At 37.9% G+C, this 18,404-nt stretch overlaps 1 protein-coding gene across 9 annotated transcripts in view; it reads right to left on the reverse strand.

Annotated features, from left to right (window-relative positions):
- Positions 1-18,404, reverse strand: part of LOC135200910 (DENN domain-containing protein 1B-like) — a 79,815-nt gene that overhangs the window by 39,320 nt on the left and 22,091 nt on the right. For 5 of the 9 annotated variants that reach the window (XM_064229673.1, XM_064229669.1, XM_064229672.1 and 2 more), the window contains exons 8-11: positions 9,628-9,804; positions 4,910-4,942; positions 4,578-4,610; positions 651-777 (exon numbers count right to left, since the gene is read on the reverse strand). In XM_064229673.1, coding sequence (XP_064085743.1) covers positions 651-777; positions 4,578-4,610; positions 4,910-4,942; positions 9,628-9,804 — 370 coding nt within the window. The remainder of the gene's footprint in view (positions 1-650; positions 778-4,577; positions 4,611-4,909; positions 4,943-9,627; positions 9,805-18,404) is intronic. The other 4 variants (XM_064229670.1, XM_064229665.1, XM_064229666.1 and 1 more) reach the window with 3 other exon arrangements.

The raw sequence follows: 18,404 nt of genomic DNA on the forward strand, positions 1-18,404 counted from the left end.
ATACTGGGGGACGAATGTAGTCTGGAAATTACCCAAGTGCATGTTTCAGGAAAAGGTGTGGAAGTGAAATCACTACTGTGTACTGCACATTACAAGATGTGTTCAGGATTGCAAAGCATACGTGGGATACGAGATTTGTGATCGCCAAAATGATTGATTAAAACTAATAGGGAGGTAGTGCATTTTTTTTTATCTTGGGGACATACAGGACTTGAAGCAGGTACTGACAGGGCACTAAAAACAAAAGGAAAAGTAACAACATTCAGGATAAATAGGAGAGACTGCTGGAACACTGGTAAACTAAAGAATACCAAAAGAAAAGAGCTAAAACATATGATCCATAGTTAAGGCCCGTACCACTGTCTGCAACAACTGCATGGGTAATAATAAAAAAAAAAAAAAATGGGGAAATGCAAATAATATGGGACTATAGAATGCTGAGATTAATGGCTATAGTGCAGCAACAACACCATAGTATGAACGAAGAAATTGCTAACAGGAGCTGAAAAAGAGATTTAGATAGAAAAAACTGAGATGAATTGGACATATCATTAGAAGGGATGAGAACTCGTTGGTCAGAATAGTGTTAGATATAGAAGAAGCAAGAGAAAGACCAATAATCGCCAAAAAAATATTCATTGATATGTTACCATTGACCCAAGCTGGGGCATTTCCATCATCCCCAATCCGGGGTTGATGAATCTCTTTGATTTTCCCACGGATGTCTTTGTACGTTTGTCGACTCTTTTCCTTGACCTGCTTCCCACCTTTGGTTACCTGTCGAAGATACGGACACCATAGTTACTTATGTTCAACTAACCAACAACCATCGTATAGACCAAATTATTTTTAAAAAATGAGGATATACTTTCCCATAAAATGCAGTTTTAAAAATTTAACTTAATCTGTTTAATACATTCACAGTAAATTATTATAACATTGGTGGAACCATATTTTACACACTACTCTTATAGTATATAAACTGCTAAAATCTGTGGCATTTATTGGTGATCTGTACAAAAGCAACTACTATGAATCTACTGTACTGTAATGCTTTGCTATTCACCAACATACACTAAGACTGAATGTACTACTTCAGCAAATTTATATGGGACTTTTTTTGTTTTTGTTTTGTTACCAAGCACTGAAGATAATAATAATAATAATAATAATAATAATATAATAATAATAATAATAATAATAATAATAATAATAATAATAATAATAATAACAACAACAACAATAATGCACTACTACAACAAATTTATAAGAGACTTATTCCAGCGCTTTTTAGGTTACAAAACATTCAAGTGTTAAGAAGAAGAATTTATAAGGGACTTATTCCTCTCCTTTTCAGGGAAGAAGAAGAAGAAGAAGAAGAAGAAGAAGAAGAAGAAGAAGAAGAAGAAGAAGAAGAAGAAGAAGAAGAAGAAGAAGAAGAAGAAGAAGTATAAGGGACTTATTCCTGTCCTTTTCATGGAAGAAGAAGAAGTATAAAGGACTTATTCCTGTCCTTTTCATGGAAGAAGAAGAAGAAGATGATCATAGGCATCTCATTACATATTCTTGATTACTGTAGCACATGCAGCAGCAGTGTTTATGATACAGTAATGAAGTTGCAGATGTCTATACTTTTTTCATGAAAATTATTTACTGTCTCTGATTTTAAACTTCATTAAAAGGATCAGAATATAAATAGATTTGGGCAGTGAGAAAAATAAACAAACCCCAAATGCTGCACTTAATGTAAAATCTTAACTCTAGAATAAATAAATTTGATTGTTCAGATGAAAATAGCAACTATTGAGCTGCTCAGTAATGAACAATATTTATATATTACTAACCTCCACACATGCCACATTCCACTGGTGTGTTTGTGTTGAAATGACTACTAAAAATTCACTTAATTTTACTTTTAATATTGTGAGTTTGAAAGTTTCTAAACTTTTTCAGCATAAGTCTGAATCTAAGATAATGATACTTATACTATTAACATGTCACTAATAAACAACATCATTCCTTAATGCCACAGCTATAATGCTTGTCTGCAACAGAATTAGAAATTTTCATTGTTTTTGCTACTTGTATAACTGTCATTTTCTACCCTCACTTGAGCAACCATAAAAGTAAATCTTCTAGGAGTTCTGAAACTTCCCCTACAGTGTAAAAGAAAAATTCTGACAAACATGACTGGGCTAAGACAAGTTTTAAGCTAACATCAGTTTCATGTTTCATAAATCCAAGCCTCTTGTTTTTAACTTGACTCCCTGTATAAGGTATTAAATATTCTCTGTATCATCCCTTTGGCTCTAGCTGAATTACTTTATGCAATTTTCTTTTCATATGTTGTCTGGTCTCCTTCCAACTTCACACGACCAATCCTTCAGGAGAACCATGAGAGAGTCTAGCAGTGGGCCTCGGAAGTTTTGGCCTGGGGTGCAGCCTCTGCCAAAATGCACGCAAAAATATTACATTGGCAGAAGACTTCTCCTTCATCCCCAACATTAATAAGCATTTATGTCACTTTCACCTTGATGATACATTACATCATGATCACCTAACAATCCATAACTCAAAGATGGCCAGAACAGCAATGAGATGTATAGGGGCTGGGTTGATCTGGGACTTCTAGCATCACCATCCTTAACAACATTCTAGGGAGAACTGAAGTTCCACCCACTCAAAAGAGTTAAGGCCTGATAAAAGCTGCAATGGATCACAGTCAGAATCGCCAGTAGATGGACTGGCTACAGAAATCAGGAATTCTGGAATAAGCAGTACTTTCCCTCAAGAAATCCTATAACAAACTAATATTCCTCCCACTCAAAGACTGAGGTCTGATTAGTTAGTTGCCTAATAGTTATTTATGACCTATTCAAGCCATATGAATGATTTCCAATGAATTTATTTCAGATACCACGGTACAAAATAAGAACTCATCAAGGGAGGTCTTTAACACAAAGTTAATACTGAAACTCTAAACTAATGTCTGCTGGACACAAGGGGTTATGCCTTGATGACAACTGAGGAATCATAGCCTAGTAAACAAGGAAGAAGAATGGAAACAAAACACTGGATGTTTTTACTAACAAGTGACTTGGGAAAGAAAAACACTTTCCTTTCAGTTTAAGAAATTGGAAATATAAAAATGAAATTAATGTAATTTGAGCTGGGTACTATTATAACAGGTTCGAGAGGTTAAACATGAACACTTAACATTTTTCAACTCAAACACATATAGCAAGAGATTACCTCTTCCAACCCCTGGCTAAATGACAAGCATGATTCAGAGATTAAGACACATTAGACACAAACAATATGCACCAAACCCACCAGATGCCAGTAATGCTCAGGCACAGCCTTGCGTTGACACAAAAAAGACTGATCTAGAAAAATCCTAATACAAGATTAAACACTGCATAAATAAGTATATCCAGAACATGAAAAGTTGCGATTCCTTTCTGCAAGGGAGCTTCAAACTGAGTGAGGTAGGTGAGAATTGAAGGGCATCACTAAACCTGCTGTATGAGTTCATTACTATAGCTGTCACTTCAAATAACAAATACTCTAAAGTATCTCAACTAAGACAACAGTTTGCACTTTGTATGAACACTTCTTTTTCCTCTTCTTAAATTAATTCAATCAAATGGTCTCTGCTGAAAGTAAATGTCAAACAGTTTGGCTACAGTTCCTAAGGATATGTAAGCATTAAAATGCTCTAACAAAAACTGCTTGCTGTAAAAAACAAAATTAGGGTGCAACTATAGATGAAGAATGATAGCCAAAATAAGTCAAATCTTACCTTCAGCAAGCACACTCAACCAACAAGTGACTTAGCAACATTCTCACAAGTTAAGAAGCACAAAATAAACTATAGCATCAAGCACATATCAACAAGCTAGTCGAGCTTAATTTTGAGTTTGAAATATATAATCTGATTTATTAAATGAACAGAGAAGAAAAAAATTATGAAATATAAATCAGACTCTCATTTCAGAATTTCTCAAAGCATATTCAGCAATCATTTGTCTTGAAGTTAGATTCAGAGCACTGATAAACTCAATACATACTGTATAGTGAAAAAAAAAGAAAAGTAAGGAGAAGAATAATTAACTGCAAAATGCTAAATATAAAATACATTTAATTGTTTATACTTACAGTTTACTTTTCTGACAAGCGGTACAGTAGTTCAAAGGCACTAAGCAAACAACTAACTTCTTGGATAGAGAGCTATTCAAGAGGGCAAACATTTTTATGGAAGCTATAAGCAGTTTACATTAACAAACTTCACGAAGGTAAAAAAGTTGCTTTTAATTAAGGAATGTTCCATATACTATTATAAATATTTATTTTTAATCTTTTACAGAAGGCTGTACTTATTTTGAGTACCCAAGCACCATTGGTACATGAGTTTGGACCAATGTGAAATGGGTTAAATAATGTTTAAAATTAAGTATTAACACATGAAAAGGACAATTAAAGACCTTTAATTTTCAGACAATAAACTATCATACAAAATAATTTCTTGTCAAAGTTTATAACAAAGAAAGCAAGGTTAGTACAGCAGAACTACTTACGGTTTTAACAGCAGACTTAACAGCAGGGTTGGTCTGTAAAGAATATAGTCCTAAGATTACATGGGGCAAGCCAAAAAGAAGCAAGTTCAAGTCACCAGTTTGCTACAAGACCCTACCTGTCTTCAGGAGGATCTTGCAGACTTACAGACTATTTCACCTTTACCTCCCCAAAACCAGAAAAAACAAACAAATAAAATAAATCAATCAAACAAATATAAGCGTAACTAATTGTGGCTTTAGAAAGACGAAGTCCCATATAAAAAACACAAGTGATTAATGAACGAAGTGTTAACCAAGTGACTGCAAAGCAATTTCAAAAAAGCAGTACTCACGGTGGTGTTACTTTTCAGATGTCTAAACGGGCTCTACAAAGGATAAAGCAGAGGCTCGGTTTAATATATGCAAAAATCTATTCACAGTTTAAGAAAGAGACTGTATACAACATTTTTACATTGAGTAATGTCAATGCACATTCATACAACAGGTATTAATACATGTGTATTTATGTACTGCATATCACTGTTTATTTACTGCGAGGTTTCAAACACCAAACTCCCAATTTGAAGTAAATCCAACATTAAATCTGCATCAGGTTTGTATCTGAATTTATTTAAGTGCAGTATGATGACCCAAGATTCAAAATGCTTAAATATTCAAGTTTAGTTTCTAAATATATAAGATCATTTAAATTTTAGAATATTAAAAGTTTTGATAAATAGACAAAATGCCATTAATTAATTAATAAAAGTCATTATTCCCAATCCAGAAAGACAGACCAAACCTTGAACTCTAATTTGAAACAAGCAAAGTACCAGTTAATGGCAAAGAAGAGCTCTCTATCTTACTGCGAAGTAGAAAATTGACAAAAACAGGTTTGTACTTATAAGATGTAATAGCTGTTTTCAACACTTTTGATATGTCCATATGGAGGAAAAGGATGAGAAGTGAAGAACATAGCATCCAAAATAAAATAAAAACAGAATGAAGATTAAAATCCACACAATTCAGATATTACATATTTGAAAAACATTTTAATCTTCCGACCCTGAAAATACTTTGCACATTTATACCAAGTATAAAAAACGCGACTTTCTGAAGAAGCATTCATAAAAAAGCCATGTATTACAAAATCTCCGCATTGACTATGAGTCTTGATCTAGTATGATTTACTGGCAAAACCTTACAACATAAAACAAATGTTACTTTAGTTGCTAATCACATTCCTTTAAAGTCCAGGTTGTCTAAGAAGAGCATAAATACTGGTGATAATGTTAACTCACCCACCATTATCTGCTAATATGGGAATGAGTCTTAGCAACTAAGCATATTTCATTTTTTAAATGATACTTTTATCTACTTACTCTCTTAACCAGGAGCAATTTAAACAATTCATACAGAGGTCATATACAATATTCTGATTACTGTCAAGCAAAGATACACTTCCTTTGAAGTTACATTGGGCTGCTGAAAATTGTTACCATCAGCCTTTTGGATGCATGAGGAATTTCCCAAATTGATTTTAGAAAAAAAAAGAAGTAACTTTAAACTGGGAACTACAATACTTTTCTTGTTTCTAACTGAGATTTAGAGCTTGGTCCTTAATCCTAGACTGGCAACAGCAAAAATTGGGAAGCAACAAGTTGCTACTACGTATTCTGTTTGTGTACATTATAAGCACAGATTTTCACTAAACTGGGGTTGGTTGCATCAATATGTACAGTACAAACATATAATTTTACTACTCAGATATCAAATCATATCATATCAAAAGCAATACAAAAATTATGAATATTTCTTGAAGGTTTCAGCTTTTCAAAGATATTAGATACATCTCACAACTTTTTCGTTAAAATGTTGACACCCACACTTTTTATCAAATGATTTTTTTTAACAAATCAGAATTGATCCTTCCATACCAATCACTCACATAAAGCACAGATTTTTGGTCTTTTTGAATCTCCTTAACTCTGCAGTCTTTCAGGTAAGAGACAAGAGAACTATTGGCTGGGAAGCAGGATATCATATGAGTGATAGGTTTGCATGATAAATGATTCTGCATACTTTTAACAAATTCTATGCATCTAAACACATTCAAATATACTGTATATCAATGTTCACTATAGCAGGTGGATTTTATATACATCTCATTCAAACTAAAAACTTTTGCTCTTGCTCCGTTAAGAAATAATGGATTATGGATTTGAGGATAACAATAAATTCTGCTGACACGAAAGTGCAACAAGTGACTCTCAGTTACCAAAGAATCCAAGAGGCACAGGTGCCATGAGATGCATCGTTATTCATTTGTCTTTTAAAGAAAAGACCTCTGAGCCTGGGAGATTCAAAAATGACTGTTGGTGATATGTGAATGATGGGTTTGGGGGGAAATAAATCCAAAATTGATCCAGAAGTGACTGCTTGATTATCCATATTGAGCCAAAATGGCAAGATACCTGGGATTTCCAGATACACTGTTAAGGTGATGGACTAATTATGAACAACTCTTGTTATACGGCACTGAAACCTGTTACATACTGATGCATATATTTTAATATAAATTTAAAATAATTAAAATATATAAACATGAGTCAAATACTTCACAAAACAAACTAGTAAAAACAATATAAAAGTACTGTATACAGTAAAATACTTTACATAGACCAATTTAGCTGGTAAAATTAATATGTACTGCCTATTAGCCTAAACTGGAAATACAATGCACAATAGACAAGAACTGAACGATACTTCCAAGGACTCTGAAAAATAACAACAGACAAATATCCTGATTAAATAAGGACCACTCCAACACCACTTGAGAACCCCAAGGCCCAATACAATTTCATGACAAGAAATAATATGCACATGGCATATGAGAGAGAGAGAGAGAGAGATCCTAATTCCCATTTTCCCAAGTCAGATAGCAACTTGAAGATAGAAAATAGTGCAATAGATTCGTCCTAATTCCCATTTTCCCAAGTCAGATAACAACTTGATGATAGTGCAATAACGTTCTAAATTTACTGCACAGGGACTCCCTCTCTCTCATTACTATTTACTCTCCTCCCAGAACCAATAATGGATGCTTTGGGTTCATACAACTGATAGTTCCTGACATAACATTTTTAAAAAATCTGCTAGGGCAGACTTGAACCCATGGCATGTACAGTCAAATAAAAAACAAGCTACAATGTTTCCCTCAAAGCATTTTCTCTATGAAATATACCAATTACCCTACAGTGTACACTGTACTTGATGGTTTCCTATCAAGCAAGCAATTTCATCTCACTGATAGAAACCAAGCTTTTACAAGCAGCTTTTAAATTCCATGCTGATAAATGACCTATAAAATGGTATTTCAGTTAAGACAACCTGTGGGTTGAAATGTACTGTACTGCCAAATACAGTGTTAGTATATCTTCATTCAGTGTATGTTTAAAGTGCACATAAATGACATTACCAGGATGGAGGGGATCTGGATAATCAAGCAGTTACAGTATAATTAATGACATTTGTCACACTAAATTTTTGGATCTGTGAAGCAAAATATGTAATGTGAAATGACCCTAGATTTTAACACTGATGTCAATATGCTAAATGTTAAGTAAAGAAAAGAAAATGCTTGACATTCATAACAGAAATTTATGTAAACCATCAGTTAGTTTTACATTTCTAAACAGTCTCAACTTTTAAAGAGTTAATTTAAATATATAAATTATCATTGTTAACTGTGCTCAAGAATGGTAATTACTGAACATCCCTTGGGCCCATGCTAGCATGAACTAGCCACTTCTATTCCTTTCTGAATTAAAGAACATATGAAGTATTAATGACAACAAAGCCAACAAAAAGATTCGTAATTTTAAAATGACAAATTTAGTAAAATCAACTTGTCATTCCTAGGGGAGAGAGGTCTGGAACAAATGTAATACCATACAGTATACTGAATGTAAATGGTATCATAGGAGATGCTGGGGATAGAAAACTATAAATAGATAGAAGGATTTTCTATGCTCGATAGGTATAGAAGGGAGGAGGGCAGTTATGTTAAGACGAGCAGACTTTGGAGGTAGTAGAAAATATGTTACAGTACCTTGGAAACATACTGCATTAGGAAGCTAGTATGGATCATATAGATATGAAACAGAGCAACAGCCTGAATGAAGTATAGTGACTGCTGGAACACTGGTATACTGTAAAATTAACCCTCGGGTAAACAAAGGCAAAAATCAATGATGCATATATAAATCCTGTCCTCTACATTGTGGTGAAGGGAGATATTGAAGAGGTATTATTACAAAACATTGAGATTTATGACTGAAATGCATTGTTAAGAAAGCTGTTGAGAGATTTGGTGTGAAGAGGCTGGAAATGGACAGAGATCTCAAAGACTGAGAGGGTCTTGGTACATAACGGATAAGGAACAGTTAGGAAAACCGTAGAAATCAAAGCAGCAGGTCAAAGACCAGTGGAAACCTAAATATTACAGAAAAAGACAGATTATGACCTGGACCTGACAGGAATTCAGGCAGTGTGCTCAAGACAGGGAAAGGGGGGGGAACTCACATATGTCTATCCTGTAAAAGGAAAACTTGGTGCAAAACATTAGTGATGATGCTGATGCTTCACTATCCATTCAAGGACATTTCACCTAGTTTAAACTGACAACAAATTTCTAACGATACCCTTATTACTGCAAAATGATAACAGATTCATGTTCAGTCTTTCACTTTTTGTAAAAACATCCCTGAATGAAAAAAAAAGTCACACATTCAAAATTTCTCCCTGTCATTCATTTATTATTCAATAAGATCTTCAAATTTCCTTGCGGGTAGAACCCTACCTAGATATACAAGGCTTAACTGAACTGGGCAGAATTCTAATACAGTATTGTACTAATATAACATCTGATTGCATATACAAAAGTTTACTTTTTTTTTTTTTTTAATCTGCCATGCTTCAAGTACATACTCTGTCCCCTAATAACTGTACACTATAATTTACACACACCATTCAACAGTAATACTTGAGTACTATTTCAATCACTGCTTACCTTACTCTTTACGGACTTCATAATGGCACCGCCTTCCTTACGAACATTGGTAACAAACTGCTTATACTGCTGTCTCATCTTTGACGACGACTTCTCACAGTGAACACTAACTTCTAATTCAAATTCGTCAGAAGTTTGTTTGCCTGAGTTAAGACGATCTAAGCGCTCCTCAATGAACTGAAAAATTTAGTATCTCATTAAGCTGATGTACTTTTATTGACTTTAATGGGTAACTAGCACGTTTCACAAAAAACAAAACCTGAAAACTCATGCACAAAACATTAATTTAAAACCTTATTTTAATTTTTTGTAAACATGAGTTAAAACTGTACTCTTTCAGCTTATGAGAAGGTTAGGAAAGTTATTCTATTAAGGTACAATAAGCTCTCCATGTCAGTCAAATATTTTCAAATAAAACAGGCCACACAAAAGTTTCTCACAGTATGGCCTTACAATTAATTTGTCACTAAAATCTAAGTAGCTTATTATTAAAAAGCAAAGCTGTTTCTTATCTTCCTCATCAAAGCTGTGATTAAGACCAAACAAAGTACCTCTTTACTTAAAGCTTCCCTATTTAGTTACCAATGCTTTTCAACATCCAATTGACCCCCCAGCTGCACCAGTCCTAATCTGAACTTCATTCAGCCCCTCATGCCTCTTCCTCTCATATAACTGTGCCAATGTTCAAACTTTTTCTTCTGCCAATTTCAGCCTCTTATTCAAGAACAAATGTTTTAGACCAGCCCTATGACAACCTAAAAAGGTTCCAGTGTATGGTTAAACTACTTCATGAAATTGAAAGTATCTATGTAAAGTAATAAACAAAACGGTTCAGTCCCTCTTCAAACCATTTACCAGTAACTTCTTGTAAAAGTACAGTTCTATACAGCAACATTGAAAAATGTTATTGTCATGATACAATAAAGTTTTATGCATACTTACCTGGCAGATATATACGGTTAATGGCCCACCCGACCTTCCCTCAGGAGACAGGTGGAAGAGAAAATCTGTCTTAGAAAACGGGAATGATTCCTATTCCTGCCACCAGCGGCGGGGCGGTAGATCACCTGACCTACCTGTAGAGTGTGCCGCGAAATTCGAATTTCTATCGGGGACGACGGAGTCTATAGCTAAGTATATATCTGCCAGGTAAGTATGCATAAAACTTTATTGTATCATGACAATAACATTTTTATGCATTCAACTTACCTATCAGATATATACTTAGCTGATTGGCACCTTTGGCGGAGGGTAATAGACAGCTAATTTACTGAATAGACAGGAAACAACATATGTTGTAGGTAATAAAATAAAAAACCTTGATTCCTACCTGTGTTAGCGAAAGACTTCATGGCTACTGCCTAGGAGCCTGTATCGCTTCAAGAGCCTCAGCGAGGTAGTGACCTCATGCTAAGAGTTCTTGATGGTCTGTTACAGGGGTCTTACCCACTTACGCGACAGAACCTTAGGATCTTTGTCAATGGGGTCCTATCCACTTACATGACAAAACACCTTGCCTATTGGCATGATCATAGAGCACGACACTAATCCCGATCACCTGATCCTAATTGGGGTTAGTACTACGATTGAAAGGAGTCATCCCCAAACATCCTTTCAAGCAACCCACAACTCAACAACAATATTACAAATAATCATTAAAAACACAAAAACAAAATTAAGGATCGGCATCTGCTCCATTTCCCAGCATAGTATCCGCTGATACATAAGGTCCAAGAGAAAAACATTTTTCGTATGTTACTCTAACATCCTTTAAATAGTGGGATGCAAATACTGAATTGCACCTCCAATAAGTTGCTGCTAAAATGTTTCTCATGGACATATTCTTAGTAAAAGAAAGAGAAGTTGCCACAGCCCGGACTTTGTGAGCTTTTACTCTCAGCAGATTTAAAGAGTTCTCTTGGCAATCCCTGTGAGCTTCGGTAATCACATTTCTGACAAAGAACGCCAGTGCGTTCTTTGACATAGGTCTTTTGGGGTTTCTTACCGAACACTAAAGACTTTGTCGACATCCCTAAAGCTGTGCCTTCTTTTTTAAATAGAACTTCAAGGTCCTGACTGGGCAAAGGGACCGATCCAACTCTCTACATACTAGAGAAGAGAGTCCCTTGACTTCAAAACTTCTAGGCCAAGGTTTAGAAGGGTTTTCATTCTTTGCTGGGAATAGATCCTGGAAAGAAATAACAGCCGAGTCTTTTTTAAATCCCACCCGAGAGTCCAAAGCATGTAATTCACTTATCCTCTTAGCAGTTGCGAGGGCCAACAGGAATAAGCATTTACTAGTAAGATCTCTGAATGAGATTTTATCCGGGTTTCGAACCTGTCCGAAATCAAGAATTTTAGGACTACGTCAAGGTTCCAACTCGGGGGAATAGAAGATCTCAATTTAGACGTCTCGAAAGACCTGATGAGATCATGAAGATCCTTATTATTTTCCAAATTCAGTCCCCTGTTTCTAAAAACAGCCGAGAGCATGCTCTTATATCCCTTGATAGTGGATACAGCCAATTTCGACTCTTCTCTTAAGAAGAGGAGAAAATCCGCGATTTCGGTCACAGAGGTATTGGAAGAGGACAGCTTCTTCGACCTACACCATCTACGGAAAACTTCCCACTTCGATTGGTAGACCCGCAAGGTAGAGGCTTTGCGGGCTCTAGCAATTGCAGTTGCAACTTTCTTTGAAAAGCCTCTCGCTCTGACCAGTCTTTCGATAGTCGAAAGGCCGTCAGGGAGAGACTTTGGATGTTTTTGTGGAACTTCTCGAAGTGGGGTTGTCTGAGCAGATCTGTCCTTTTTGGTATTCCAGTACCTCTGTGAACCAGTTTCGGGAAGGCCAGAAGGGACCAATTAGAATTAATCTTGTTCCCTCCGATGCCACAAACTTTCTTAGTACTTCCCCCAGCAATTTGAATGGGGGAAAGGCGTAGGCGTCTATGCCTGACCAGTCCATGAAGAAAGCATCGATCGCCGTGGCTCTGGGATCTTCTTCTAGAGAGCAGAAGTTGTCTATCTTCCTGGAGAGGAACGTGGCAAACAGGTCGATCTGGGGTCTTCCCCAGAGGGACCACATTTGTCTGCAGACTTCTGAGTGGAGCATCCACTCTGTCGGGAGTACCTGGTTCTTTCTGCTCAACCTGTCTGCCCTTAGGTTTTTTACACCTTGAACAAACCTTGTCTGCAGAATTATGCCCCGTTCCTCTGTCCAGGTTAATAGATCTCTCGCTATTTCGTACAGTGAGAAAGAGTGAGTGCCCCCTTGATTCCGGATGTAAGCCAGAGCTGTGGTATTGTCGGAATTGACTTGAACTACCACTCCTCTGACTTCTGCTACAAAGTATTCCAGGGCTAGATGAATCGCCAGGAGTTCCTTCGCATTCATGTGCAGTGTAGCCTGTTCCTTGGTCCAAGTACCTGCCACTTCCTTTGGGCCCAGTGTTGCTCCACAACCTGTTTCTGAGGCATCGGAAAACAACACTCGGTGAGGGTTCCGAATCAAGAGGGGCACCCCTTCGTTCTTTATTAATGGGGTTAACCACCACTTCAGGTTGGACTTTATCCCCTGTTGAATGGGAAAACAGTCTGACAGGTCTCCTGTCTTTTGACTCCACATTTGTCTGAGATAAAACTGCAGAGGTCTGAGATTTAATCTCCCTAGGGAAATGAACTGCTCTAATGAGGAAAGGGTGCCCAGCAGACTGAGCCATTCCCTCGCCGAGGTCCGTTCTTTCCCTAAGAAGTTCGAGATTTTTTCTAAGCCTCGAGCAATTCTCTCTTGCGATGGAAACACCCGAAAACCCCGAGAATCCATCTGTCTCCCCAGATAGACTATGTTCTGTCTGGGGATCAATTGTGATTTCTCGAGGTTCACGAGTAGTCCCAGAGATTTTGTCAACTCTAAAGTCTTCTCCAAGTCCTTCAAGCACTGAAGTTCCGATTTTGCTCTTATTAGCCAATCGTCTAGGTAAAGGGATATATTTATCCCTTCTAGATGTAGCCACCTCGCAACATTCGTCATTAGTCTCGTGAACACTTGAGGGGCCATAGACAGGCCGAAGCATAGGGCTCTGAATTGGAATACTTTTCCCTGCATCATGAATCGAAGATAAGCATCCTGTAGATCTAAGGAGACCATCCAATCTCCTGGACGAAGAGCAGCAAGAACCGATTTCGATGTTTCCATAGAGAACTTTGTGTTCTCTACAAATCGGTTCAATGCGCTCACATCCAGGACCGGTCTCCACCCTCCCGAGGATTTCGGAACCAGAAAAAGACGGTTGTAGAATCCTTGGGAATGCGGATCCCGAACCAATTCGAAAGCCTCCTTTTGCAACATCTGTTCTACCAGTTGCAATAATGCTTCTTTCTTGGCAGGGTCCCTGTATTGGGCTGACAGTTCCCTCGGGATCGTTGTTAAGGGAGGCCTGTCTCGAAAGGGGATCATATATCCCTTTGTTACCACTGAAAGGGACCATCTTTCTGCCTCTCTCAGAGTCCATTCTTCGGAAAATTTCCGAAGTCTGGCCCCTACCGGTGCTTGAAGGACTGGTGTCTCATTTTGTTTTCTTGATAGGTCTGAATGAAGACCTACCTCTCTTCTGTATTCCTCTCTTCTTAAAGGGGGGTCTGGAAGAGGAGCTCCCTCGAAAGGGCTGTTGAGGAGTACGATTCTCTCTCTTTACAGGAACTGAGGTCCTTGATTTCTTTGCAGATTGGGCCAAAAGATCTTGCGTGGCCTTTTCTGTCAAAGAATGTGATATGTCCTTCACTAGTTGTGCAGGAAACAATTGGTCCGAAAGAGGAGCATAAAGAAGAGATGACCTCTGGATAGGAGTAACTGCTTTCGTCAGAAAGGAACTAAACAAGTCTCTCTTCTTCAGAATTCCAGTTCCAAAAAGCGAGGCCACCTCTCCTGATCCATCTTGAACCGCTTTGTCCATGCAGGACACTACACTATAAAGGACTTCTGGGCTAAGAGATTCCTTCTCTTGAGTCTTCTTGGCCAACACCCCAAGGGACCAGTCTAAGAAGTTAAAAACTTTTAAGACATTAAACAATCCCTTGAGGAGATGGTCCATCTCAGAAGTCCCCCATGTGATCTTTGCCGATGACAAGGCTTGTCTCCTTGAAGAGTCCACCAGATTTGAAAAATCTGCTTCGGCAGTGGTAGGGAGAGCTAGACCCAGTGATTCGCCCGTCTCGTACCAGATTCCCTTCTTTCCTGAAAGTTTGGAAGGAGGGCAGGCAAAGACGGTCTTCCCCGCCTTCTCCTTGGATTTAAACCAATTTCCTACAAATCGGAGAGCCTTATTCATGGAAATGGTTGGCTTCATCTTAATGAAAGATGATGACTTCGAGACCTTAGTGTAAACAAAGACCTCGGAGAAGGAGGAGCAGTAGGGCTTAAAGAGTCCCCAAACTCTTGAAGTAAGAGGGCTGCCAGTGTCTTATAATCTGACAAGCCTGGAGCCGAGTGATCTTCCGACTCCGAAACTTCTTCCAAATCCAATTCCATTTCCGAAGAGGATTGTTTGTTTTCAATAGGAGATGAGTCTCTTGCAACATCTGCCCCACTCTCGCAAGAACGACGACCGCCTGTGCGGCAACTTGCGTCTTTACGAAAGATAGGTTGATCCTGCAACACGACCTTATCCTTCTCCTGGCAAGAGCGACGGCCGCCTGTGCGACACCTTTCTCTCCTGTCAGAGGAAGGATGTCCTCTCCTATCGCTTTCCACGGAGCCACCCATATCCTGACAAGGGCTACGGCCACCTGTGCAGCACCTAGAGTCCCTGTCAGGTAAAGGCTTATCCTTCCGAAAGCTAGACAAATCCTCCTGGTTTGACTGTCTTTTGGAAGAAGTCCGTACATTCTGGCGCCTGGAAGGCGCTTCTGGCTCATTGCGCCCGGTTGGCACTTGTGGTTCATTGCGCCAGGTTGGCGCTCGTGACTCCTTGCGCAAGACTGGCGCTTCTGGCGCATTTCGGCAGGGTGGCGCTTCGCGCCAGGCTGGCGCTTCTGGCGCATCTGACGCTTCTGGCTCTTCTAGCTCATATGGAGCTTCTAGCGCATCTGGCGCATTTGGTGCATTGCGCCAGGTAGGCGCATTTGGTGCATTGCGCCAGGTAGGCGCTTTTGGCGCATTCTTCATATTCATCCGAGAAGAATCCGCAACTTTTACGTTAGATTCTTCCTTCCTTCCCTTAGTTCTCTTTATCGGAAGGAAAGAGTCCTTTTTTCTGGGAGTCTCCTTCGTAAAAACTCCTACTAAAGCGGAGAGCTGCTCCTGTACTTTTAGTAGGATTTTTGCAGCAGCATTCTCTTTTTCCTTTCCCGATTCAGGTGAAGGAGGTCTAGAAGAGGAAGGGGACTCCGATTTGCGTTTAGGAATTAACTTGGTTTTCTTCCTTTCGCATGGAGATCCATCGGAGAAAAGCTCAGGGCTTGAATTCAAAGTTGGAGCCTTCCAACTCCTTTTTAAGGGGCGTGACAGTTCATCAGAGCTCCAGCCCCTTACATTAGGTGAAGAATCTGAAGACGAAAAACACTGTTTTAGGATGCTTTTTCGATAGCGATCCTTGGCAGTTCGGCATTTGACGTTCCATCCTTTGCAGTGCAGCTTTAAGATCTGCAATTGCCGTTGCTGGATTTGCAGTCTTAGTACAAGAGGAAGAAGATACAGGTTTAGGGTTAGGTGTTAATTTGATTGACTCGTTAGAACGAGACCTACTTACGCTTCTGGAGGAAGCCTTCCTAGCCCTATCCATATCCAATTTCCTTAAATAGGAATTTAAATTCTTCCATTCTTCCTCATTCAAACCTACACATTCATCACAGGTGTTAGATATTGAGCATTCATTCATTCTACACCCCTTACAAACTGTGTGAGGATCTACCGAAGCTTTCGGTAGCCTCACCATGCATCCCTCATTTACACACTGTCTTCTAACCGTAAAGCTAGAATCCGACATTATTAGAAAAATCCAAAAACCAAGTCCAAATAACTCCACGAAAGAGTATGCCAAACCAAAGATCCAATACGTCACCAAAACAACCGGCTTATAAGATCAATAGCGATGAAAAAACACGAAAATCAAATCAGGAGTAACAACAACAATGTTGCTGTCACGGCCGATAGAGAGAAAATCTGTCTTAGAAAACGGGAATGATTCCTATTCCCGCCACCAGCGGCGGGGCGGTAGTTCACCTGACCTACCTGTAGAGTGTGCCGCGAAATTCGAATTTCTATCGGGGATGACGGAGTCTATAGCTAAGTATATATCTGACAGGTAAGTTGAATGCATAAAAATGACAAATTTTTAATCAATTTGTATTTTTCATAACTAACAAACCTGAGGTCTTAACTTAGGATAATACTAGCGCCAAGCTGGAAACCGGTAGAATTAAAAATAAACTTGTGAGATACAGGGACTATTTTGGCATCTACAGTGGGGCATCGCTTATTCACGGATCAGTATTCACGGATCCAGTTAATCACGGGTTTTTTCTTGGAACGTTTCTCATGTTACATCACTGGTATGAATCGCTGCATCACGGGTTTGTTGTGTTGCGTATGCGATGTTTTTCGGTAGGCTAACCCTCGGCCGTGGTCCGATAACTACCAACATTCATTTAAAGACTCATATAATGATATTAACTGACAATAAAGGTAATAAAACCATTCTCACCTAATATATTATTGTCCTATCTTCGAAATAAATAGCCTATTCAAGGTTTATGTACGACGTTCATTGGTAGGCTAAGCGTAGTTGCAGTGCGATAACCACCAACGTACACAAACATTCACATTATGATATTAACTGACAATAAAGGTAATAAAACCATTCTTACCATATATATTATAGTCATATCTTCATAATAAATAGCCTATTCAAAGAATAATTCCACATCATTGCACTCAACTTATCGTCGGAGTGGCCAGCCACAAAATGTAAGCATATACCTTTACGTACGAAAATGGTTTATGTATACGGTTGCGTTCAAAGCGACATTTTTTGTTTGATAAACTTTTAGAAATTTTAATAGTAGTGGTAGTGTAATTACAGTAGTAATAACATTAAGGCTAAAATTAATTCGAACTTCATATATTTTTTGGCAGTATTCGTATATAACTTCTCTGAACAATGATGTCATACAAACGCTATTTGTCATAGATTTATCGTAGTATTGCTGTTTGTTATTGGCGACGAAGCGTAAACAAAATACATAAAAGCATTTTTTTTACCTTATATATTATCGTCATATCTTCATAATAAAAAAGGCTATTCGTGGAGTAATTCCATATCAGTGAAATCAATTTGATCTATGCGAGGCCAGCCAGCTGACAAAATGTACGTACGTATATGAAAATCAAATTATGGTAGCGTTCACAGCAAGATTATCTTTCGAAATTTTTATAGTACTATTCATGCTACGTAGTAATAATGTTTGGAATATACGTAACATTAATTTTCAATACAAAATATCATCGTTATTTTGGTAGTGAATAATAGTTTAGAATTATCATACATACACTGCATTGTTATGGGTTTGTGGCAGTGATAAAACAACCAAAATAACGTTCTCCTTTAAGTCGTCATATCTTCATAATAAAAAGGCTATTCGTGGGTAGTAATTCCATATCAGTGAAATCAATTTTATCTATGCGAGGCCAGCCAGCTGACAAAATGTAAGTACGTATATGAAAATCAAATTATGGTAGCGTTCACAGCAAGATTATCTTTCGAAATATTTATAGTACT

This window comes from Macrobrachium nipponense, chromosome 27 (genome assembly GCF_015104395.2).
Source record: "Macrobrachium nipponense isolate FS-2020 chromosome 27, ASM1510439v2, whole genome shotgun sequence".
NCBI lineage: Eukaryota > Metazoa > Arthropoda > Malacostraca > Decapoda > Palaemonidae > Macrobrachium > Macrobrachium nipponense.